Source organism: Balaenoptera musculus, chromosome X (genome assembly GCF_009873245.2).
Source record: "Balaenoptera musculus isolate JJ_BM4_2016_0621 chromosome X, mBalMus1.pri.v3, whole genome shotgun sequence".
In the NCBI taxonomy this organism is placed as follows: Eukaryota; Metazoa; Chordata; class Mammalia; order Artiodactyla; family Balaenopteridae; genus Balaenoptera; species Balaenoptera musculus.
The window spans coordinates 28146372-28172335 of NC_045806.1; the positions used below are offsets into that span (position 1 = coordinate 28146372).

At 35.2% G+C, this 25964-nt stretch overlaps 1 protein-coding gene across 1 annotated transcript in view; it reads right to left on the reverse strand.

Moving 5' to 3' along the window:
• The window catches only part of LOC118889001 (dystrophin), a 1535792-nt gene that overhangs the window by 1191755 nt on the left and 318073 nt on the right, over positions 1-25964 (reverse strand). The window contains exons 15-16 of the mRNA XM_036840547.1: positions 16438-16525; positions 4712-4953 (exon numbers count right to left, since the gene is read on the reverse strand). Coding sequence (XP_036696442.1) covers positions 4712-4953; positions 16438-16525 — 330 coding nt within the window. The remainder of the gene's footprint in view (positions 1-4711; positions 4954-16437; positions 16526-25964) is intronic.

Genomic DNA, 25964 nt, shown 5'->3' on the forward strand with positions numbered 1-25964 from the left:
CCACCTCTAGAAAAAAGTACTTCAGGATCATTTATCGTTCAAAATGTAAAAAGCAGGAGAATTAAAATGTAAAAATTGGATCACAAGACAATTAGAAGGAAAGGCAAATTGATAGAATTATAATAATTATGAACTAAATATAAATCTGAGCCTCCTGGAAAATAAAGTAAAAAGTAAAAAAAAAACCCGTTATTTTTGGATCCATGCATACTCTTTTAGAGAGAGTAACTTTTGTCTTGGGACTGAATGAGATAAATTTACCACACAGATCCTTTCATAGTAGCGATACTACCTAACGGACAATCTATTTTTAGAAGATATAAAGATAACTTTCAGAGGAATTTTGATATGTGATTATAACAGTATGAGTTGATTCAGGTAGGTTAATCTCTAACAATCAAATTCTTTTGGTAGGTGAAAATTAAAGACATTTAGATAAATAAGGAGGTGACCCCCATCTCTCCCATTCAAATATAAAGCCTCTCTATCAAGTGCTAGAAGGTAGGAGCATATTCATAGAAGAAGAGTAAGACAAGAGGTAAAGGGTAACACTCTGTGGTTTGGATTATAGAATTACAGACATGCACTTTGTACACTAGACTTGCAAATGGTACCAATGACATCTGCCGTGAAACATTTAAGAACCCGATTTACATTTGGCCAGATGTAGGGCCGTCATTCTTCCTTCTTAGGGGGCTATATAATGAGTCTACAGTATAGTAAAGTATGTTCTGCAAAACAAAGGGGACTTTGAAACTAATAAAACATTTGGGCAAATGTTCAGCAGGGACCTTAAAGTTCTGAGAGTAAATCATAGGAAATATCATTTTGACCTCAAATATTTAACATTTAAAAGATGTTAACAATTACTCGTTATTTCCATAAAAGGGCCTTAGTGTGGTTGGTCCTCCAGAGTAAGGCATGTTCTCTCAGTCTGTTTATCCTTTAAAATTATATGTTTATCTACTGGAAAAACTTGTATTTTTTTCCTCAGGAAAGGGTCCATGGATTTCTTCCAATTCCCAAAGGGCTCCCTAATCGTCAACATATTAAGAACCAGTTCTGGCAAACACTAGACTTTGAGCTAAATCTGCACCCTAATTTTAGAAACATCTCCAAATGACAGAATGCGCTGACAAATAGGATGGAGTAATTTATATATCTATTAAGAACCAGTTCTGGCAAACATTAGATTTTGAGCTAAATCTGCACCCTAATTTTAGAAACATCTCCAAATAACAGAATGCGCTGACAAATAGGATGGAGTAATTTATTTACCTATTACTAATCACAACCAAGTAATCACAGTTTCAACTGTTGTGTGAATGACATGGGGCTTATCCTGCTAAGTATTTTGCCTAAGGTGATTCATCAAACTAACAGAAACCAATGGGGCAGAGAGAAACAGTAAGGAGTGATGAAGAGGGATAGACTTCCATCATCAGAATTTGGAACTTTGTGGCTGAATGCAGAAAAAGAAATGATTTCACTTAGGATGACTTCTCTAAGCTCGAGAGAATATTTAAGATATGTAACCTCCAGTGATCTCCATTCGCTCCTCAGATGAAGACCAAGGTCCTAGCGTGCCCTAAGAGTCCTTGCTTTGTCTCCTATATGCTTGTCTTTTTGCCTCCATCTTACACCCCCACCCTTCTATGCCCAGCATTCACATTGGCCTTATTTCAGTTATTTGGTCATTATTGCTCCCTCCCACCATGTTCCTTCTGCCTGAAGCCTCCTTCCCTGCTGTTCTCTTAATTTCAACTCAAATGTACCTGCCTCAAGGAAGCTGCCCTTGGTGGCTCTGTCAAGGTCAGGTTTTCCCTGTTAGACACTCTCCCAGAACTCTGTACCTTTGTTTAAAGCATTTGTCCCGGTGGTAATTTAACATCTGTTTATTTAATCATTTACTTAATCTCTCTCTCACCTACTCTAGGTAAATGCTATGAGGGCAGGGTCAATGAATGCTCACTCTAATATTCCCTAAACTTAAGTGTCTGCCACCCCAGTGGGTCCTAAAGGTAGAAGCATCACCCTAGCAGGACTGGAAGGCAGGGCATCAAGCCAAAGAAGATGATTCTCAAACCTTAAATCCAGTGGAATTTGCCTTGCTAAATTTTGGACTTGGTTAGGATCCTTTCTTTCTTCCCTATTTTTTCTCCTTTTGGAATGTGAATGCCTATCCTATGCCTGTCCCACCATCATATATTGGAAGCGCATAAGTCATCTGGTTTCACTGGTTCATAGCAGGAAAAAAGTTCTATCTCAGGATGAATGATATCTTGAGTCTCATCCATATCTGATTTAAATGATGAAGAGACTTTGGACTTTAGGCTTGATGCTAGAATGAGTTATGACTTTTGGACTTTGGGGGCTCGTGGCATGTAACAAGGACATAAATGGGGGGCAGGGTGAGAATCTGTGTACCAAATCACATTCCCCAAAATTTGTGTGTTGGAGCTCTAACCCACAATGTGACTATATTTGGTGATAGGGCTTTTAGAAAGTAATTAAGGTTAAATCAGTTCTTAAGTGCAGGGTCTTTATCTGATAGGACTGGTGGCCTTACAAGAAGAAGAGAAAGATTTTTTTTTCCCCTCCATGCACATGTGCCAAGGAAAGGCCAGGTGAGGACGTGGTGAGAAGGCAGCTGTCTGCAAGACAGAAGGAGAGTTCTCACCAGAAGTTGAACCCTGCCAGACCTTCATCTTCGACTTTCAGCCTCCAGAACTGTGAGAAATAAATTTCTTTTGTTTAAGCCACCCAGTCTATGGTATTTGTTATGGCAGCCCAAACCAGCTAATACACTTAGTATCATTCTTGGCCACATTAGAGACACTGAATATTTATTTTATGGATGAATGCATTTTGTAGATGTTATTAATATCTATATCTGAATCTCAAGGATCAGGTTAAGGTACTATCAACAGATTTTTTATCGCAAGAAATAATACAGGTGGAGTATTCCTCTAATTCACAGGGAAAAAAAGTCATGGATTCTATTCTTTAATAGCAAAATGTATCTAGAATTACAGGGAATTTTTCTAGACAGTATTTTACTCCACTACTTTATGTGTAATAATTCAAGTATGTCAGTTATTCCAGGATTATGTAAAAATACAGGAGAATATTAAAGCGTGGTTCAATGTGTGTTAGATACCTGCTTCCCTCTCCTAAAACTGTTTGACTAGGTGTGTCTTTCCTATGAAAGATTATGTGCCATGGTGTTAACCAAGAAAACAAGTGCTTTCTTTTCTTCTCTTTCTTTCTTTCTTCCATTTTTTTTTGCAAGGAGGGTGGTATGCAGGTACACAGGAAAAGTATCTCTTAAGTTACATATACATAAATTTTATAGAAATTCCCTATACTTGCATATTTGCCTAATAAACTAAATGCCTTGCTGTACGATATTCTTTATCCAAAAATATATTTCCTGAGTTTATTTACTTCCTAGTAAAGCTGTAGGTCCAATATTTGAAGAAGAATCATCAAATCCTTCAACTGATTTTCCCTTCAAAATAGCTTTCAATTTCCCCTCACTTTCTGGATTCAATACCACCTCCAAACCAACCCTGTTGCCTCTCCATCTCCAGTCTTCCATTATTTAAACCACTGTTTTCAAAGTATGCAGATTAACCCCATTCATTGCTTTTAAAATTAAGCCCAGTCATCTCAGTTTACCATTAAGGTTCATCCTGGAAACCTTTTCATCTATCCTCTAATCAATTTGCCACTTCCCATGAAAAGTGTAACTATGCATAGAAACATTTTGTAGTAACTATGTAAAAAGTTCAAGTTGTTTATATTGATATATCTTGTTTATTTACACGTGCAGAATACTCATTTAGTGTCTTTCTCAGGCCCTTTTGTGTGTGCTGTGTCTTGTTTGCCCCTCCAGATATACTGCCCACCCTTCTCCTGTGACCCAGGAGAATGACATTTATAGATTAAAGCTCCTTGTCGTCTGCCTTCTGATTAAGTTTAGTTGATGGGGACCCTTATTCAGATTCTGGAGGCAGGGAGGGGAGCAAAGTAGGGTGTTTATTTTTCTGGCCCCATTCCTGTGTTGGTACTTGGACTGGCTCTTAAAGCTGCCTTTACAATGAGCATCTGACTCTCCTTCTGGGTTTCTGTAACTTCTCGCTCCCTGATCCTTTCTATCTTAAGTATAGTAACAGCACTGAGGCTGGGTTACTGTACTATCCCTTGAGGTTCCTCTATACTCCAAGTACATATAAAAAATATTTTTGTAAAGGATCCTTCCTCGAAGTATCCTAATTTAATGGACTGTCAGTTTTAAAGATTTTCCTCATATATCCAATTATACTGTATATCAGCTGCTTCTGTTTGTGTGGATTCCACATTTTGAACATATGACTGTGTTTTGCTCTTTTCACCTGAGCTGCCATAAGAAACAGCGCCAAATTACTGTCCATTTTCCATAGGATACGTGTGGTTCCTATACTCCAACACTGCCTCATCATTTTGCAAACTGACAAAATCAATTAACTATGTGTAACTAAGCTTTTGGGGATTCGGGCATCCATATGTTACCTATTTAAACTGATTTTCTTCGCTTATATTTTGATCTTTACTGTGTTTAATTAAACCCTTAAGAGGGAAATTTTATCATTAAATAATTTGCTATTCTTCTGGAAATTTCCAAGAAATTTCTATTGATCATGCTCCAAATAAGAGGAAAGAGTCTTACCTTACAATTTTTTAACTGGCTTTTAATTGCTGTTGGCTCTGATGTGGTAGTGGGTTGGGTTTTCAACCAGTTTTCTGCAGTAGTTGTCATCTGCTCCAATTGTTGTAGCTGATGATAGAAAGTGATGATGTTGTTCTGATACTCCAGCCAGTTAAGTCTCTCACTTAGCAAATGGCAGAACTCGATCCACCGGCTGTTCAGTTGTTCTGAGGCTTGTTTGATACTGTCAGCATTAACACCCTCTAGAAAGACATATTTTATAAATATATCTACTGAAGCCACAGACTGAAAGACATTATCTGAAAACCACCGTTGACTCAAGTTCCAAACTATTCATCATCTGAATAATTTCAAACAAATCATTTATTTACTGATAAAGAAGTTAAAATACCAAGATTTCTGATTATTGGCTGCAAATTACTAGAGTTGCATCTTATCAAATAATATGAATGTAGCAAAGTACTAAATAAGGATACATAAGATGTAGAAGAGTAGAAAATATTTAAATTTAAAAAAATGGTCAAAGCTCTGATGGTGGGGATGGAAGATTACAGACAAATAACTTTTTGGATATTTCCAAATAAATGTTAAATATCATGTATATTATTAAACTATACTTCTAAAAAGTAACATACATTTGTAGTTTTTAAAATGCCTTTGAATTAGTTGAAATGTTATTATTTGGATTTTTAAAAAAAGGAAAAAAGTGAGTATGTATAAAAAATCAATAATTCTCTGTTTATGCTACAGAAAGCCAGAAATAAGCGGATTGCCCATGAGTCCAAAGAAAGAAAACATGCATTAGGAAAAATAATCTTTCTAATTAGAAAAAAGGTTTTCAAATTATTTACATATCATTTACAAATGTGGAAGTTGATCTGAAAGTTTTAAAATCATCTATAGAAATATTAAAGCAGAAAAAGTCTATCGAGGGCAAAATGGAAACATAAGCATATCATTATCAACTTCAGCCTTCTGGAAAATCTACTACGTTTTAGGGAATATGCTATGTCTTTTAACACATACCATCTTATTTAAATTTTGTCAAAATGTGATATATGACTAATGCCAATCCAATGCAAGTACAGCAATATCACATTATTAACTCTCTAAAGTTCATAATATGTAATGTTTTTACACACACAATTTGTTTACATAGTAACTTCTTTAATAAATTACACTATATAAAGAAATATAGTAAATATGATATGCATGTTAAAACATAGCTATGATAGCATTAACTTTCTAATATTTCTGAAACACTGAATATTCAAATGTTTCCTTTTCCTACATATACTCGCAGATCTCAAAAGGGATCATAAGCTCACTGTAAGATTCTTCCTCTAAGTTAAAGTATTTTAGGGGTAAAATGATTTAGTGAAGACCAAGTTGTCTAGGAGAATCTTCTTTTATGAATGTCCACTTTACACAACTTTCTGGTAATGTGATTTAGTTAACTGACAAGTAAGTTATTACGTTATTAAAAAGTCTGAAGACCATCTCTAGCAAATGTGAGGCCTGTGGTTCTGCTAACTTGTACATGCTTCCCACTTCACTCTTTTTAAAGAATAAAAGACATGGATTTGAAGTCAACAACTATATTATTTTATTCTCCTTTACTTTCCTCTGCTCAGATACCTAATTTTCATTTTGTTGTAATTATGTCATGCTGCCAAACCACGTCTCTCAATCCATTTGAAACACAACTCTAACTTCACTCATTTCAGAGTTTGACGCTAGCCAGGACGACACTGGAGAAAACAAACTTCGCAAATATCGTTGGCAACGATCTTTTCCTCATTCTTTGCCTGATACATTTTTGAAAAAAATTAATTGAAAAACTAAAGAGTTAAAAGATAATATATGTATATTTCTATATATACAGCTATAAAAGGAAGCCCATGGTTTGCAGGAGCTAAATATTCCTCTAATACCCTCCCTAACAGCTAAGGAAATGACTGGTTTTATTGAGACATCTGGATGTGTTGTGGGATATTCTGTTTGGGATAATTTGGTTTTGAGCAGTGACCAAGAATTATACCAAAATATGTTCTAAGGGATGCCACTAAGAAACTATAGTTGTAAAATGATCATGTTTGTTACAAAGTATAAGGGAAGAATCCAAATCTCCGGTCATATAGGCACTCAGTTTGAGAAAAAATACTACAATAACATGCTGATATTATTGCTGGAAAATGAAAGGGAACAATTTAAAAGTACACACGGTAGAAATTGTAAATTATGTTAGAAAATGATTCAAAAATGTGCCATGGATCTAAATGACCAGATGTTTAGAAGAAATATTTTCAGCATATATTAAATGTGAATAGGCACTTAGAAGAAGGAAGTCAGTCCTTGGTAGTCCAAGTCCATGACAGGCAAACAAGAGATGCTAAAGTAAATTAAAAGTACTGATGGAACAATGCTGGATTGAATTTATTTAGCATTTGTCCAAATGATAAGGGAATACAGAGAAAATTATCTCACTGTCCCTGAGGTCAACCATATGAAAACCCCTTAGCAATTGGAAAAATAAAATCATAAATTAATTTTAATAAGAATAATGCATGCTAATTTAATCAGCAAAATACAAATCAAACTATAATGAAGTATCAGTAAGTTCTATGGTACCTATTAAAATCCAGAGCTAGAATTTAATGACTCCTTGATCATTACCCAAAACTATCAGTTCAATATGTCGTGCCCAAAAAATGTCCAGATGCTAAACATTGCTGCAAAAGGAATTAACATAAATGAGAAAAGTGAATTTAGTACAAATCCACTATGAAATCTACAGTACTCTCCACTTAAGAGCATATTGATTTTTATAACCGAATAAAGGGAATTAAAATATAATAATAGGTAAAAGAAGGATCTCCTTATTATGATAAATGGTAAAAGCAGGCAAAAGGGTATAAAGTTCATAGCAAAAGCTCTGGTATTAGGCAGACCTGAGTTCAAATTTGGTCCCTGCCCCCCACCACTACTTTACTAAATGAGTGAACTGGGTTCAGTCAGGTAATCACACTGGGCCTCATTTTTCTCATCCATGGATTGAGAATTGACATGTACACACAGCTATATTTAAAATAGATAACCAACAAGGACCTACTGTATAGCACAGGGAACTCTGCTCAATATTCTGTAATAACCTAAATGGGAAAAGAATTTGAAAAAGAGTAGATACACATATATGTATAACTGAATCACTCTGCTGTACACCTGAAACTAACACATTGTTAATCAACTATACTCCAATATGAAATAAAAAGTTAAAAAAATACAATTGACCTCACTGGACACCTATCAGGGTTCTGAGTTAACATGTGTGAATTGTTACACCAAGCATGACATATACTAGGCAACCAATAAATATTAGTCAATGTTAATATAAAGAAATGAAAAAGAACATGTAGGAAACAAGGAAAAGAAACCAGATCTTTCAAATGGTAAATTAGGGAGAGGGGGAGTCTTTTTAATTACTGAAAAGGGTCATTTATGAAAAATAATAAATATTTTTTAAAGATAGTAATTTTATATAATATGGCACTAATATGGGATATAGAAAGTATATTTATACACTTTTAAAAGAAATTATATCAATCAGTGATGAATCCATAAGAGTTTATTAGGGAATCTTGGAATAATTGGTCATAAATCTGTAATCATTTGAAATTAAAGTTACACAGGATAGCCATGCTAAAAGTTAAAAACAGAAATTTCTAGATGTCACTGGTGAAGATATGATTTTGACTGCAGAAAATCAGACATTTTATTTATTAACGATTTGTATGGAAATATTGTATTAATTCATATATGAATATGCTTCCTGCTCAACTACAGTATAACCTGTCTTTCTAAACTATAAAGCCCCCTAAGAAAAATCTCTCCACTGGCAGTATCTGATAGAATTCTCAGCTTAGAGTAGGTATGAAATAAATACACTTTACTTGTGAACTCACCCAACACCAAATCAATATCTTACTTCATACGAATACAAACATTAGGGGAGCAATAGCCACAGACACGAAAAGCCAAACACAAGACGCATGCAGTCTCTCTTGCTTCAAGTCTGCTTTAAAATACTTGGGGGAGGGATCAACAGCACTGTCACATGTCCCATTACTTAATGTGTGTCTCTCAAACTAAAATTAGAAATGCCATTACTTCAACTTCATCAATTAACTGGCCATCTATTATCCAGTACTAGTAATGAGATTATGAGAAAGTCCCTTAACACTTTTGCAGAATAAAGGTACTAAGTGTTTCCCCAGCAAATACTATGAATAATTTTATTATTATATATAATTCTTTTATGTGTATTTCATAGAATTATGCCTCTTAACTGAAAATTTTAAGTTTCATGACAGTTTGTAAGTGTAAATATCTGCAAAGTTTTAAGTATCAATCATTTGAGCATCTGTTTTTCTAATTTTTTGTTAGCTACTTAAGAATACAAACACTAACTCACCAGGCATTATGAACAATACTTATGGAAACCATTTTGTAGCAGCACATTAGAATCTCAGAGATAATGGATCATAATCCATTCACATCTCATATTCTAAACAACCCCTGAAATAGTCTATGAATAAATATATTGCACCCAGAGGAAATGGCTCATGACTTGAAGTGCATCCATTAATTTTATTACTTGTGTACAGTGCATAACAGACTGTCAGAATAATTTTAATTGTGCACCACCTTCCATGGAAGTACTTCAAAACTGCCACTTAAAGTGAAGTATTCCTCATCAAGTATATTCATCATTAGCCATAAAGTCAGGGTAGAATAATGCAAAAAACCTGTGTTTTCAGAGCTCTTGAATTAGAAGAATATTTGGAATGAAAACTTAAAATAAAGTTGCTAATAAACAGTCCCCTGTTTTTGTTGCATATTAAATGACGGCCATTGCAAATACATTTCGCATTCAATATAACAGCCTAAAATGTGAAAGAAATTTAATTAGAGTCTATGAAAATGAGGACTGAGTATTATAGGCTAATTCTAGAGGTTTTTCTGGTGACACTAACTTTTATACAACTGTCACATCATCTTATTTTAAAAATAGCTTTTAAAAATTAATAGGTTGACATAAAATTCATATCCCTAATAAGAATACATAAATTTATGAATATAACTTTTTTCATTTATTCTCTTTCTAAACAGTATTGAATTATAAGAGCAAAAAGTCAGATCCCTACTCATATTTGGGGTTTTTATTAACATCTTTATTAGAGTATAATTGCTTTACAATGGTGTGTTAGTTTCTGCTTTATAACAAAGTGAATCAGTTATACATATACATATATCCCCATATCTCTTCCCTCTTGCGTCTCCCTCCCTCCCACCCTCCCTATCCCACCACTCTAGGTGGTCACAAAGCACGGAGCTGATCTCCCTGTGCTATGCGGCTGCTTCCCACTAGCTATTTTACGTTTGGTAGTGTATATATGTCCATGCCACTCTCTCACTTTGTCACAGCTTACCCTTCCCCCTCCCCATATCCTCAAGTCCATTCTCTAGTAGGTCTGTGTCTTTATTCCCGTCTTGCTCCTAGGCTCTTCATGACCTTTTTTTTTTTTCCTTAGATTCAATATATATGTGTTAGCATACTGTATTTGTTTCTCTCTTTCTGACTTATTTCACTCTGTATGACAGTCTCTAGGTCCATCCACCTCACTACAAATAACTCAGTTTCGTTCCTTTTTATGGCTGAGTAATATTCCATTGTATATATGTGCCACATCTTCTTTATCCAATCATCTGTCAATGGACATTTAGGTTGCTTCCATGTCCTGGCTATTGTAAATAGAGCTGCAATGAACATTTTGGTACATGACTCTTTTTGAATTATGGTTTTCTCAGGGTATATGCCCAGTAGTGGGATTGCTGGGTCGTATGGTAGTTCTATTTTTAGTTTTTTAAGGAACCTCCATACTGTTCTCCATAGTGGCTGGAGCAATTTACATTCCCACCAAGAGTGCAAGAGGGTTCCCTTTTCTCCACACCCTCTCCAGCATTTATTGTTTGTAGATTTTTTGATGATGGCCATTCTGACTGGTGTGAGATGGTATCTCATTGTAGTTTTGATTTGCATTTCTCTAATGATTAATGATGTTGAGCATTCTTTCATGTGTTTGTTGGCAATCTGTATATCTTCTTTGGAGAAATGTCTATTTGTTTTTGTGACTAATTTTCCACAACAACAGTGATCACTTTAATTTCCTCCCTTCACACACACATACACACACACCGGGCACAGAGTCTCTTCCTTTGGAGATTAAACGAAGAAAAATGTGTCTGTCAATTAACAACATTTATTGAGTGTGAACTCTGTGTAGACCATTATCTCAAGTGTCACGTGCAAAAACAGGAAACATAAATCAAACTGCCCAGAACTCAGGAAAAAGTAGGAGAAGAGGAAATGGGTACAACCATGGAAAGCTACTCATTCATGGTGGAGAGGATGAACCGCTGCAAATAGTACCATTTCCAGGCCCCAATGATGTACAGAGCAGCTACAAAATCTCTTCCCATTAAAATACACAATTAGAATAGTTATTGCCACTGAAGATCCTTCACAATGATGTGAAAAGATAATGAGAGGTTTGCCTCTGAGGTGAGCCAAACTGACCCCAATCCCTGCCCTTACCCATCTGACAAACTTCTGTCGAAATTCAAATAACATCATTCATGTAAAGTACTTAATGAACTATAAACCAAAATACTAAGTTACAGTTCCATACTTAATATTATAGATAAAAGGAGCCCTAGTCTGTGTTATCAGTCTGTGCTATTTAATCACGATCCTTAGCAGATTTACTATTAGGTATCACCTTAAACACTGTAACACTCATCGGATGATGGTTTTGAAATGTTCTTTTAGTCTGATATACTAATAATTACTACTATTATTTAAATATTTTCTTAATGTGATTGTCTTCAGGCTCTTAATTAACACACAGAAAACTACAATTAGAAATTCAAAGTGAAGCACAATTTAATGTAGAAAACATCACGAACCCTATTAGATAATTATAGTATCTCCTCTGGAAATTGTGGTGAAACCATTTTATAGCTTAAGAAAGGGGAAACTGAGCTATGCTTACATCTTTTCAAATGAATGTTTGTTTGTTTGTGATAGGTAAGAAGTGGATTTATTTAGAGAGAAACACCCTCCACAGACAGAGTGTGGGCCATTTCAGATGGTGAGAAACGCACCAGGGTATGGGGTTGTCAGTTTTTAGAGGGGTGGGTAATTTCATAGCCTAATGAGTGGGAGGAGTATTCTAGCTATTTTAGGAAGGGGCGGGGATTTCCAGGAATTGGGCCACCGCCCAATTTTTTGATCCTTATTGTTTTGGAACTGTCATGGCACATGTGGGTGTGTTATTTAGCTTGCTGATGTGAGCATATACTGAGGCTCAAGGTCTAGTGGAAAAAGTCGACTTGTCTGCCATCTTGGAAACATCAAATTAATGTTTTGATATAACATTTTTGGTAATTTCAATATTAATAAAGGAAAACAATTTATCGAAACCAGGTTTTTTTTGTTATATCTGACTGATAAGGAGACTATATATTTGAATCAAGAACATTATTTTACAAAAAGAATTAAAAATGAAGTCTAATTGTAAATAGATAAAAACAAGTAAGCACATTTTTAGGTATAAAAATGTTCTAGATTGTCCTGAAGTCCCATAATCTCACTCAAACGATGAAAATCTTTTGCTCTAAAGTATGCAGATCAGTTAAAAAAATAAAATAAAATCTTAGGAATCCGGATTAATTAATAATCAATACTACTGATATAGTAGCAAGATTCTTTACCATATTTAGTTGCTAAAATTCTCTAAAATTTTAATTATTTTATGTCATTTTGTGTTTAAATATAAAAGTAAATCTTAAAGAAGGTTATATTGTATATTTTTTTAAATCTAAATAAATAAAATTTTGGAAATCCTCCTTCTCAGTATAACAAAGCTACTGGAAACATAAGTAGATCACTAGGTACCCTATCTAGTCTCTCATTTACTCTCATTAAAGTTCTAGGATGTGAATAATTTGTTGAGACTAAGGCTGTGATACTAATCTTATATATTGACAACAAACTTCATAAAGATTCTATCTGTGAAAAATTTCTCCAGTAAGAGGAGGACCTCTCCACCATCCAACACTTTATCACACTATTCCCCATACTTATCCAATCAATTGATTTTGATATAGGAGCAACAAATTAAACTAATGTTAGTTAAAAAAAACAGTTAAAGAGATAAATCAGTCAAAATTATACCAAAATTCCATGTCAAAGTCCCAGAAATACATTTTTTTAGATAACACTCTCTGTTAGTAGCACTGTAGCCTCCCAATTTAGTCTATTATGATCATGAAGATCCTTTACATTCTTCTAAAAGAACTGGGACACCTATAAGGAAAATGTTCATGTATAGCTTTAATGTATGCAAATAATTTACGCAATCTCTTTTTTGATTTAAAAAAGGTTCCAAATGAATAATAAGAATCTCTTACTGAATATCTCTGCATATTATTCAAATATAAATCATTCTACTGCAAAATTCACAACACAGTTGATACTAAAGCTTACAGTATATTTAATATTAACTGTATTTTAATATTCTTCATATAACACTTTGTGTTTGATAAAATGCAGCCAAAACAAAAATTATCTTCTAATTGATCATAACTTCTATGTAACCGTGCAAAACTAAACGGGCTACGAGAAACAGTGTTTTCAGGACATGCAATTGATTTTTAACACAACTTTGCAACATCGAATGAAAGCCATTTCTTCTACATTGGCAACATGGTAATCTCTGCATTTTTAACCATTTTAAGACCCTACCCTACTCCCTGTTTCTCAGCACCTTTCTTAAATTCATTCAAGAAATGCCTTCAGGACTAACAGATTTTGTTTTTTGCATTTCTTAAGTGGTGCTAAAAATTTATGCTTTCAGTAGCTATTTAAAAATGGCCAAAAGTGATTTGAAAATATGTTTGATATACCATTTGTGGTCAAAACTGATGTAAAATATAAGCAGTGAGGAATTTTTTTGCATGTCTTAGAGTTTCATTCTGAAGGAAAAATTAAGAGTTCCAAAATCATTCTAGATACTTTAAAACATGCTCTAATCTTATGGCAAATTATTCTAAGTAGAAAATTCAGTTTCCTGTGTGTGTGTTTGTGTGTGTGTGTGTGTGTGTGTGTATACACATATATAAAACATAGTTTATGAAATGCTTTCTTTAAAATATAATAGCTATATTTATGCTAATCTCCATACATACTTTTAAATTATGAATATATGTTAAAAGTTGTTATCATGGGAAAACATACATAGAATGTATACATATTTATATTACTTGCGTAACATTATAACATCGTACAAGAATGATCTGCCTTTATCTTAATTTCTAAGGATAAGACATGTGGTTAAATGAATAGACATTTACATGAGGTCATAAATGAAGTATCATGAATCAGCTGTCATTTTCCTTTCTATAAACAAAAGAACAAGAATGTGTGTGTTTTATATGGTTATGAGTTTTATTACAACTCCATAGCCACACTTGAGAAAGGAAATTCTGAACTTGTAAATTTAAGAGCTTTACTGAGATAACTGTTGGGAAATCTGGTTTAGAGAAACCTCAATTTGTCTTTCAACTTCATGAACCACATCAGTAAACTCTAGTTTTTGGCTCTATGTTGGTGGAGCAATTGTAACATAGGGTTAGGGGGGGCCCTCTTAAATATACCTGGAGAGGTACTCCAGGCACATATTGTGCACCTGGCTTAACTCACAATTTGCACAAACAATCACATAAAATAAATACTATGCAATTTCTTCTGTGAAAGACAAAACAAAAAGGAACAAAATATAAGTTCGAATCTTGGAGTCTACTTTTTAGTAATTATGTAAATTGTTTGATTAAATGGAGCAGAGCAGAAGTATCTATGCTCTAGTTATAGCCCAATTTTGAACCTAATCACATATCACTTAGACCAAATCTTTATTAGCATAACAAATGAGAAGCGTAAAATTTGATCAATATAGTCAACCAATGAGGAATGTCTCAAATCGCACCCCTATCCCTTACTGTGCTTTGCTTTCTACAGAAATTAGAATTTTCCTTCAGAAGTATTATTATCTTCTGACCAAAATTACCAATGTCATTATCTCAATTACTGCCTTAATTTTGCTTTGCTAAACAGAATTTAAGCAGTCAATTAATATTTATTAGAGACCTAGTATATGTCCTGATTTTTCTTCATGCTTCCAAAATTTAGAGCTATAAGGGCAATAGCCTAGAAAATTATGTTATCACTAATCATATGATCATTTTAACCCTGTATGTAATTTCATCACAAAAAATCATTACCTTCATTTCTAAATTTTAACTTCTTTTTGAATAATTCAGTGTATGCTACTGTCAGATAATCTGAGTTAAGGTATACTTGATATTTGAAAAAGTAGAGATTATTTAAAAGTATAGATTTTACATCACTTTATAAAAATGAAAAAGTGATAAATGCAGTTCCTAGGGGGAAATTATATAATAGTTTAAGGATATTTTTTTAGATCATATAATTTTATTTAACATGAATATGCTGTTGTCAAACTCATCAGTTAAACCATCCAGCAAACATGCATCTAAAAAACAACCTTTTTTGTATATTGCATCTTCTATATATTCATTAACTTGTTAACCCAATCAGCTGTTATATTTGCTTGTTTTTATTTTTAACCAAATACAGTCATGGGGCTCATTAGAAGAAGAAAATGAATTGATTTCCTAGGAAGATCATTGAATTTTTTAATGCCAACACGGCAATTAAGGCAAAAAATAATTCATACACAGAATTTATGCCCCAGAATGCAGGCAGGTACTGGAAAAAGCTCACATGCATAACAAAAACATTTGTTACATTTGCTTATGATATTCTTGTAAACATATCCTTTGAAAAATAAAATAAACCTTGTTTAGAAATAGGATTACCCCTGATTTTCATGAATTACTTACACCTACTTACACTTATAGAAATGAATATAATAGTATAACAATGACAATTGAAAAGAAGTTTGTTTACAATTGACGTCAATAACATTTTGTTCAGACAGCTTTTGAGGTACCAAGTGTTAGCAAAAATTAATTTTAATTCATTATTTTAAAATATGTTTTGCTAGCTTTGTACTTTTACCTCACTCAGAAGTAGGTGAAGTTAAAAAAAAAAAAGTTCCCCTGAGGAGACATTTTCTTTTAAACATGTTTAAAAATGAAAAGCAACATAGAAAATAAATATATTATTAGCAAACAGGTATGGAAAAAACATATTGCAAAGTTATTTTAAATCAGATTATAATCACTTTACGTATATTATATGATTGCTTACATTTCCAATTATTTCTGCAAATCTTGTTTTCTTAAATCATTTGGACAAATGCTAGCAGGATTTGCACTAAAACTGATTTCTCGGCAGCAGATTGATACAATATTCTACCACAAGCCATTTTCTTCCATTGGACTCAAAGTTGAATTTCCTCTAATAATTTGCTTAGCATTAAGAAAGAATAATAAAAGCTCACAAACTCACTTTAAATTTTCATTCAGGAAGGGCTTGTCTGATATAATTTCACTGATAAATATGAACCTATGTGTTTATCAAATCCCTAAGAAGATTATCTAAATCAACTCTGTGTAATTACCATTCAGCATCTGTTCCACCAGGGCCTGAGCTGATCTGCTGGCATCTTGCAGTTTTCTGAACTTCTCGGCCTTTTCTCGCTCTATGGCCTGCAGCATGATAGCAAAGGTGAGTATTCAATAAAAGGATTGTGAAACTACACAGTAATTATAACTTCCACTTGCCCTTTCAAGCCTTAAGATATTTCACTCTGTCAGCTTATCATGTGAATCTAAAGATTTTTTCTCAAGTTCTTGGCACTAGAAGCATCAAAATGGCAATGAATCACAAGCCATTTTCATACTGAATTGTTATTTTTTGTAATAAGATGTCTACTCTTAACTTTTTTTACATCATAGTTCCTGAGGCATTACAAGTTAAGACTGCCCCCCCCCAAAAAGAACCAACAAAGGCAAATCATAACAAATAATGAAATGATAAAATGTCAGATAAGTAAAATGGAATTTATCTTTTAAAAATACAACACTGATAATGCTCCTAATAACATAAGTATATAGTCTTTATTAAAAATCAAACAGAAAATCCAGTAAGTATATACAATAGGAAAAAAGTATACTAGCATAAATAATTTACCAAAAAAACCCCCCATATTTATCTAAGTACAAGACTGTGGGTTAATTTCTCTCTCTAGAATTGTCAAAGTACTCCCATTGCATGGAAAATGAGATTCAGTTTCATAAAGCTTTCTAAATTCCTTTGTTCATTTCTCCTAACCAGAGTTAACTTTTGAACAACAAAAACACAATTACTTAACAAAATGTAGCATTTGATACTGCTGAGTTTAGCTAATAATGTCTCTACAGAGACAAAACTTTAAGCTATGATGCAGTAGTACTATATTACTATAGTCATTAAAACCTGTGGCTATAACAATATGTTATATGTCCTGAACCTAACAACCTGCAGAAAAAGCAAGCTATAGTGTATTTAACATATAGTGAGAACAATATTTCTGTGATTTAATAGTGGCATTATACAAAGATTTCACTTGAGTTTGTGGCAGGAGGTTATTCTACATCAGACTGTTTCTTAAAACTTTTAGATCTATAGGCATTTAAACAAATATTCCAAAGTTTAATATTGGAGTACAGGTGGGAGGCATATAATTGATACATGCACACTCTGTGGAGCACTGTTCAGTAGAACTTTCTGCAAGGATGGACATATTCTGTATCTGCACTGTCCAATACATCCCACTAGCCACGCGTGGGTACTGAGTGCTCGAAACATGGCAAGTATGACTGGGGATATTAATTTTTAATTTAATTTAATCTAATTTAACTTAAATTTTAAAAGCTACAATGTGTCAAGTGTCAATTGTAATTGCACAGTGCAGATCTAGTGTCTTCCCTCTGAAAGCAAATAGTTAAAGACAGACAGATAAGATATGTAGACATAAATATAGATATATACAATATGGCAACATCAAAAACACTGTCAGAGAAGTAAGTAATCATCTTGACTGGACTATTCCCCGAGCACACCAAATGCTGGGAATGCTCATAAAATAATCCATATATTTTTAAATATTTAAAAAGATTCTCCAATTTAAAGAAGTAGTCACAAGTGAATAGAGAGCTCTTTAAATTTATTTTAAAAAGAGTTCCATGAACTAGAATTACTGGATTTAAGGTCAAAGAGTGCAAAATGCTAAAAGAGCCTATAGACAACAGAATACACCCAATCAGGAAAAACTGTAATATACAAGAAAACAAATTAAAATTTAGCATAATAAATGAAATGAAACACTATAAAAGGACAGTCTTTTTTTAAAAGTATTTATAGACTAGCTGGAATATATACATTTTAAATTATGCCATCAAGGGCAGCAAATGAAAACTCAGTTTCATCTCATCAGTAGCAAAACTCCAAAGGTAATAGAAACATTTTACTATCTTGGATTCTACTTGAAAATTTCTAAGTACACAGACTTGGGTGCTTGGGGATTATATGCTCCCGGGATGCCGTATCAATTAGCAGGTGAAACTTCTGGGTTATCTTGAAAGTCAGTTTCACAAAGACATTACTGAATTGTTTACACAAGCATGTACAGAACCATGGAAAGTTCTAGCTTGCTACTTGAACTGAAAAGTCCATGAAAATAAAGTAGCCACAATATACTGTTAAAGGTAAGAACATAGACGAAGCTCCAAAATTCACATATTCTTAATTCTCAACTTTGGTCTTCTAAATTCTCTGTCCTTAGCATCTAATTGGCACACGTTTCCCAATACTTTAAATTTGTTCTCCATTAAAAGGTAAATGCTATTTGCAAAGGACTCCGAGCATTTAGAAGAGAAAAATAAGCACATTCTAAGTAAATATATAATATTCAAATATTCACAACTACCAAGAGCTACAGCGGGATGTGGGGCATCTCAAATTTTAACTACATTCGCTCAAAAAAAGGAGAAAATAAGAAAAATACTTGTACTACAACAAAACGACAACAAGAACAATGAGAACAAACTGGTGTTCTTTGAGTTAAACAGTTTTGAATTATCCTTTTCTAACAGAGTGGCTTCTATTTTATCTACATTGAGTTTTGTTTTGTTTTTTTTTTACATGAAATTATATGAAGAGTAGAATCAGAACACCATCTTGTCTTTATAAATGATGAAAAGAAATTATCAATAGCCTCCTTAATGTCATGATCATAATCTCTTTATTCTAAGCATCTAATGGAATAATCAATTAGTATTACTAACAGAGAAACAAACATAATTGAATATCTCAGGGGTAATATTTGAGCTTAAATACCTTGTTTGGTTAGCCACATTATTTCAATTATTCTAATTTATATAACAACAATAACCACCATCATCACCACAGCAAAACAGTAATCTCTGGAGTAGGTACTATTATTCTCCCAATTTGACAGAGGAGGAAAGAGAGGCACAGAGAGGTTTGTGAAAGATTTGAAAACACTGACATAACCATGATAAAAATGGAATGCCTTATACTGTGTACCAAATTACTGTGTATTACATGATTTCATATGTATTTCATAATAATTCTGTGAGATAGAATCAGCATTATTTTATCCTATTTTACACAAGAGAAAATTGAGCGCCCATAAGATTAAGTCATATATCCAAGATCACAGAAGTAGAGGCAATTTCCTGGTGGTCCAGTGGTTAAGACACTGCACTTCCATTGCAGGGGGCATGCGTTCAATCCCTGGTCCTGGTCGGGGAACTAAGATCCCGCAAGCCACATGGCGTGGCCAAAAAAAGAATCATAGAAGTAGAAAGCTTTAGACCAATATTAGAACCCTGATGATCTAGTTACAAGTTAAGCTCTCTTTCAAACATACTCTGCTGCTTCTAGGGGTATTTCAATGAAGATGAATCAAACAGATTTGAACATATCTTATTCCAACTCACAGTAAAAGTAACCTGATAGTTTGGATGTAGTCAGGGATGGCATTCAAAATATTTACCCATTAATGCAGCATGGGCACCAAGGTACCAGAAGGAATGCCTGGTCACTTGGTGTGGACACTGACAGTCTATAGGCTCATTGGCAACTGTGTACAACTCAATTACTGTACCCCATTGCCGATGTATACTACTTGCAAACTGAGTAACTGCTGCATAAATAGAGATACAGGTCTGAGAAAGAAGCAGTTAGTAGCCTCTGCATATTTGTCAATGTTTAGATGATACCTGGGTTCTGATAAGCAACAACATTTTAAAGAGGAATATTGGAAAATTAAGAGAAAAAACTGGCAAAAATGTGCCTTGAGGAGTATGAACAAGACAGTGAAGAGCCCAGAAAATTTCATTTCAGACACACCTATAGATAGTTGATTACAAATGAGAAAATTTAGGGTAGCAAGGAGACAGGAAAGAAGGTAATGAAAAGTTTTGGAGTCACTCTGTTCTCAGGTGGTTCGAATTCTGTCCCCACTGCTTACCTGCTGTTTGACACTCAGAAAGTGTCAATGGCTGATTCTCAGTCCTCAGCTTATTTATCACCATAATTTGATTCAGAGGATTCCTCTTCTTGGGAATATTGATTTGGCTTCGTAGACTACAAACACATACTTCCTCTGACCTCAAAGACTGCCTTTACTCAGTCTCCCATGCTGGTTCCTCCTCATCTCCCCGACCTCTAAATATAGCGTGTCCTAGGCCTTGATCTATATTTCCATTTGTTCAGGCCAACAACTTCGAATCCTTCTTGACTCTTTATCTCAAACCCCACAGGCAATCCATCAGAAAATCCTATGGGCTCTTACCTCAAAAGACATCCAGAAAGCAATGTTATAACTGTGCTCACTACTACCACACTAGTCAAAAGACCCCCATCATCTCTCGTGAGTCTAGATGTTTCAAAATAGCCTATTAAATGGTATCCCTGTTCCTGTCTTTGCTCCCTAATGATACATTCTCAACACAGCTGACAGGGAAAGCCAGCTCAACTCTCCAAAAGCTTCCCTTCTCACTCTGAGTAAATGCTCAAAGCCTAACCATGGCTTCACCTGACCTTAATCTCCTTAGCCTCTCTGACCTCTTCTGCTACTAAACACCTTGATATTTCAGCCCCAGACACACTCTTTGTTTTTCTCTGACACTCTAGGCACACTCCTACCTCCTCGGGCTATGCATTTATTCTTCTCTCTGCCTTAAATGCTCCTACCTCGGGTATTTGTAAATTCCTCATTAGATCTTTACTTAAATGGCACTTTCTCAGTGAGGCCTTCTACTGCCACTCTATCTACACACACACACACACACACACACACACACACACACACACACACCCCTTAGCTCTCATTCCCCCTTCATTTTCATCTTTGGCATTTATCACTAACATTCTATATGTTTTACATATTAATCTGCTTAATTTCCATCTTGCCCACAGGAATATAAACTGTATAAGGTCACGTATCCTTTTGCATTTCCTTCTTCATGCTATCTGCAGTGCCTAGAATAGTGTCTGGTACATAGTAGATGCATAATAAAGTGAGGTCTATCATAGCATCATGCCTCCGTATACAATACTACAGTCTCGAGAGAGATTCTCCTGTTTATCATGAAGAAGCAAACTGCCACATTGTAGAGAAGGCCACATGGACTCTAGTAGTTGAGGCTTCGGTTCTGCGGTTACAAGCAGCTGAATTTTGCCAATAACCAGTGAGCTTAGAAGAGGACCTAGAGCCCAGATGAGACTGCAGCCCTGGATGACACCTTGATTTCGGCCTGGTGTAGGAGAGATTAACCAAGACGGCGGAGTAGAAGGACGTGTTCTCACTCCCTCTTGCAAGAACACCAGAATCACAACTGGCTGCTGGACAATCATCGAGAGGAAGACACTGGACTTGACCAAGGAGGATACCCCACGTCCAAGGACAGAGGAGAAGCCACAGTGAGACGGTAGGAGGGGCGCAATCAGAGTAAAATCAAATCCCATAACTGCAGGGTGGGTGACTCACAGACTGGCGAACACTTATACCACAGAAGTCCACCCACTGGAGTGAAGGTTCTGAGCCCCACGTCAGGCTTCCAAACCTGGGGGTCCGGCAATGGGAGGAGGAATTCATAGAGAATCAGACTTTGAAGCCTAGTGGGAATTGACTGCAGGACTTCGACAGGACTGGGCGAAACAGAGACCCCACTCTTGGAGGGCGCACACGGAATAGTGTGTGCATCGGGACCCAGGGGAAGGAGCAGTGACCCTGGGGGAGACTGAACCAGACCTACCTGCTAGTGTTGGAGGGTCTCCTGCAGAGGCGGGGGGTGGCTCTGTTTCACCGTGGGAAAAGGACACTGGCAACGGAGGTTCTGGGAAGTACTCCTTGGCGTGAGCCCTCCCAGAGTCTGCCATTAGCCACACCAAAGAGCCCAGGTAGGCTCCAGTGTTGGGTTGCTTCAGGCAAAACAACCAACAGGGAGGGAACCCAGCCCCACCCATCAACAGTCAAGTGGATTAAAGTTTTACGGAGCTCTGACCACCACAGCAACAGTCAGCTCTACCCACCACCAGAGCCTCCAATCAAGCCTCTTACATAGCCTCATCCACCAGAGGGCAGACAGCAGAAGCAAGAAAAACTACAATCCTGCAGCCTGTGGAACAAAAACCACAGTTACAGAAAAACAGACAGGATGAAAAAGCAGAGGGCTACATACCAGATGAAGGAACAAGAAAAAACCCCAGAAAAACAACTAAATGAAGTGGAGATAGGCAACATTCCAGAAAAAGAATTCAGAATAATGATAGTGAAGATGATCCAGGACCTCGGAACAAGAATGGAGGCAAAGATCGAGAAGATGCAAGAAATGTGTAACAAAGACCTATAAGAATTAAAGAACAAACAGAGATGACCAATACAATAACTGAAATGAAAACTACACTAGAAGGAATCAATAGCAGAATAACTGAGGCAGAAGAACAGATAAGTGACCTGGAAGACAGAATGGTGGAATTCACTGCTGCAAAACAGACTAAAGAAAAAAGAATGAAAAGAAACGAAGACAGCCTAAGAGACCTCTGGGACAACATGAAACGCAACATTTGCATTATAGGGGTCCCAGAAGGAGAAGAGAGAGAGAAAGGACCAGAGAAAATATTTGAAGAGATTATAGTCGAAAACTTCCCTAACATGGGAAAGGAAATATCCACCCAAGTCCAGGAAGCACAGAGAGTCCCATACAGGATAAACCCAAGGAGAAACACGCCGAGACACATAGTAATCAAATTGACAAAAATTAAAGACAAAGAAAAATTATTGAAAGCAGCAAGGGAAAAATGACAAATAACATATAAGGGAACACCCATAAGGTTAACAGCTGATTTCTCAGCAGAAACTCTACAAGCCAGAAGGGAGTGGCATGATATACTTAAAGTGATGAAAGGGAAGACCCTACAACCAAGATTACTCTACCTGGCAAGGATCTCATTTAGATTTGATGGAGAAATCAAAAGCTTTACAGACAAGCAAAAGCTAAGAGAATTCAGCACCACCAAACCAGCTCTACAACAAATGCTAAAGGAACTTCTCTAAGTGGGAAACACAAGAGAAGAAAAGGACCTACAAAAGCAAACCCAAAACAATTAAGAAAATGGTCATAGGAACATACATATCGATAATTACCTTAAACATGAATGCATTAAATGCTCCAACCAAAAGACACAGGCTTGCTGAATGGATACAAATACAAGACCAATATATATGCTGTGTACAAGAGACCCACTTCAGACCTAGGGACACATACAGACTGAAAGTGAGGGGATGGAAAAAGATATTCCATGCAAATGGAAATCAAAAGAAAGCTGGAGTAGCTATACTCATATCAGATAAAATAGACTTTAAAGAATGTTACAACAGACAAAGAAGGACACTACATAATGATCAAGGGATCAATCCAAGAAGAAGATATAACAATTATAAATATATATGCACCCAACATAGGAGCACCTCAATACATAAGGCAACTGCTAACAGCTATAAAAGAGGAACTCGACAGTAACACAATAATAGTGGGGGAATGTAACACCTCACTTACACCAATGGACAGATCATGCAAAATGAACATAAATAAGGAAACAGAAGCTTTAAATGACACAATAGACCAGATAGATTTAATTGATATTTATAGGACACTCCATCCAAAAATAGCAGATTACATTTTCTTCTCAACTGCGCATGGAACATTCTCCAGGATGGATCACATCTTGGGTCACAAATCAAGCCTCAGTAAATTTAAGAAAATTGAAATCATATCAAGCATCTTTTCTGACCACAACGCTATGAGATTAGAAATGAATTACAGGGGAAAAAACTTAAAAAACACAAACACATGGAGGCTAAACAATACATTACTAAATAATCAAGAGATCACTGAAGAAATCAAAGAGGAAATCAAAAAATACCTAGAGACAAATGACAATGAAAACATGAGAACCCAAAACCTATGGGATGCAGCAAAAGCAGTTCTAAGAGGGAAGTTTATAGCTATACAAGCCTACCTCAAGAAACAAGAAAAATCTCAAGTAAACAATCTAACCTTACACCTAAAGAAACTAGAGAAAGAAGAACAAACAAAACCCAAAGTTAGCAGAAGGAAAGAAATCAAAGATCAGAGCAGAAATAAATGAAATAGAAACAAAGAAAACAATAGCAAAGATCAATAAAACTAAAAGCTGGTTCTTTGAGAAGATAAACAAAATTGATAAGCCATTAGCCAGACTCATCAAGAAAAAGAGGGAGAGGACTCAAATCAATAAAATTAGAAATGAAAAAGGAGAAGTTACAACAGACACCACAGAAATACAAAGCATCCTAAGAGACTACTACAAGCAACTCTATGCCAATAAAATGGACAACCTGGAAGAAATGGACACATTCTTAGAAAGGTATAATCTTCCAAGACTGAACCAGGAAGAAACAGAAAATATGAACAGACCAATCACAAGTAATGAAATTGAAACTGTGATTAAAAATCTTCCAACAAACAAAAGTCCAGGACCAGATGGCTTCACAGGTGAATTCTATCAAACATTTAGAGAAGAGCTAACACCCATCCTTCTCAAACTCTTCCAAACAATTTCAGAGGAAGGAACACTCCCAAACTCATTCTATGAGGTCACCATCACCCTGATACCAAAACCAGACAAAGACACTACAAAAAAAGAAAATTACAGACCAATATCACTGATGAATATAGATGCAAAAATCCTCAACAAAATACTAGCAAACAGAATCCAACAACACATTAAAAGGATCATACACCATGATCAAGTGGGATTTATCCCAGGGATGCAAGTATTCTTCAATATATGCAAATCAATCAATGCGATACACCATATTAACAAATTGAAGGAGAAAAACCATATGATCATCTCAATAGATGCAGAAAAAGCTTTTGACAAAATTCAACACCCATTTATGATAAAAACTCTCCAGAAAGTGGGCATAGAGGGAACCTACCTCAACATAATAAAGGCCATATATGACAAACCCACAGCAAACACCATTCTCAATGGTGAAAAACTGAAAGCATTTCCTCTAAGATCAGGAACGAGACAAGGATGTCCACTCTCACCACTATTATTCAACATAGTTCTGGAAGTCCTAGCCATGGCAATCAGAGAAGAAAAAGAAGTAAAAGGAACACAAATTGGAAAAGAAGAAGTAAAACTGTCATTGTTTGCAGATGACATGATACTATACATAGAGAATCCTAAAACTGCCACCAGAAAACTGCTAGAGCTAATTAATGGATTTGGTAAAGTTGCAGGATACAAAATTAATGCACAGAAATCTCTTGCATTCCTATACACTAATGATGAAAAATCTGAAAGAGAAATTATGGAAACACTCCCATTTACCACTGCAACAAAGAGAATAAAATACCGAGGAATAAACCTACCTAGGGAGACAAAAGACCTGTATGCAGAAAAGTATAAGACACTGATGAAAGAAATTAAAGATGATACCAACAGATGGAGAGATATACCATGTTCTTGGATTGGAAGAATCAACACTGTGAAAATGACTATACTACCCAAAGCAATCTACAG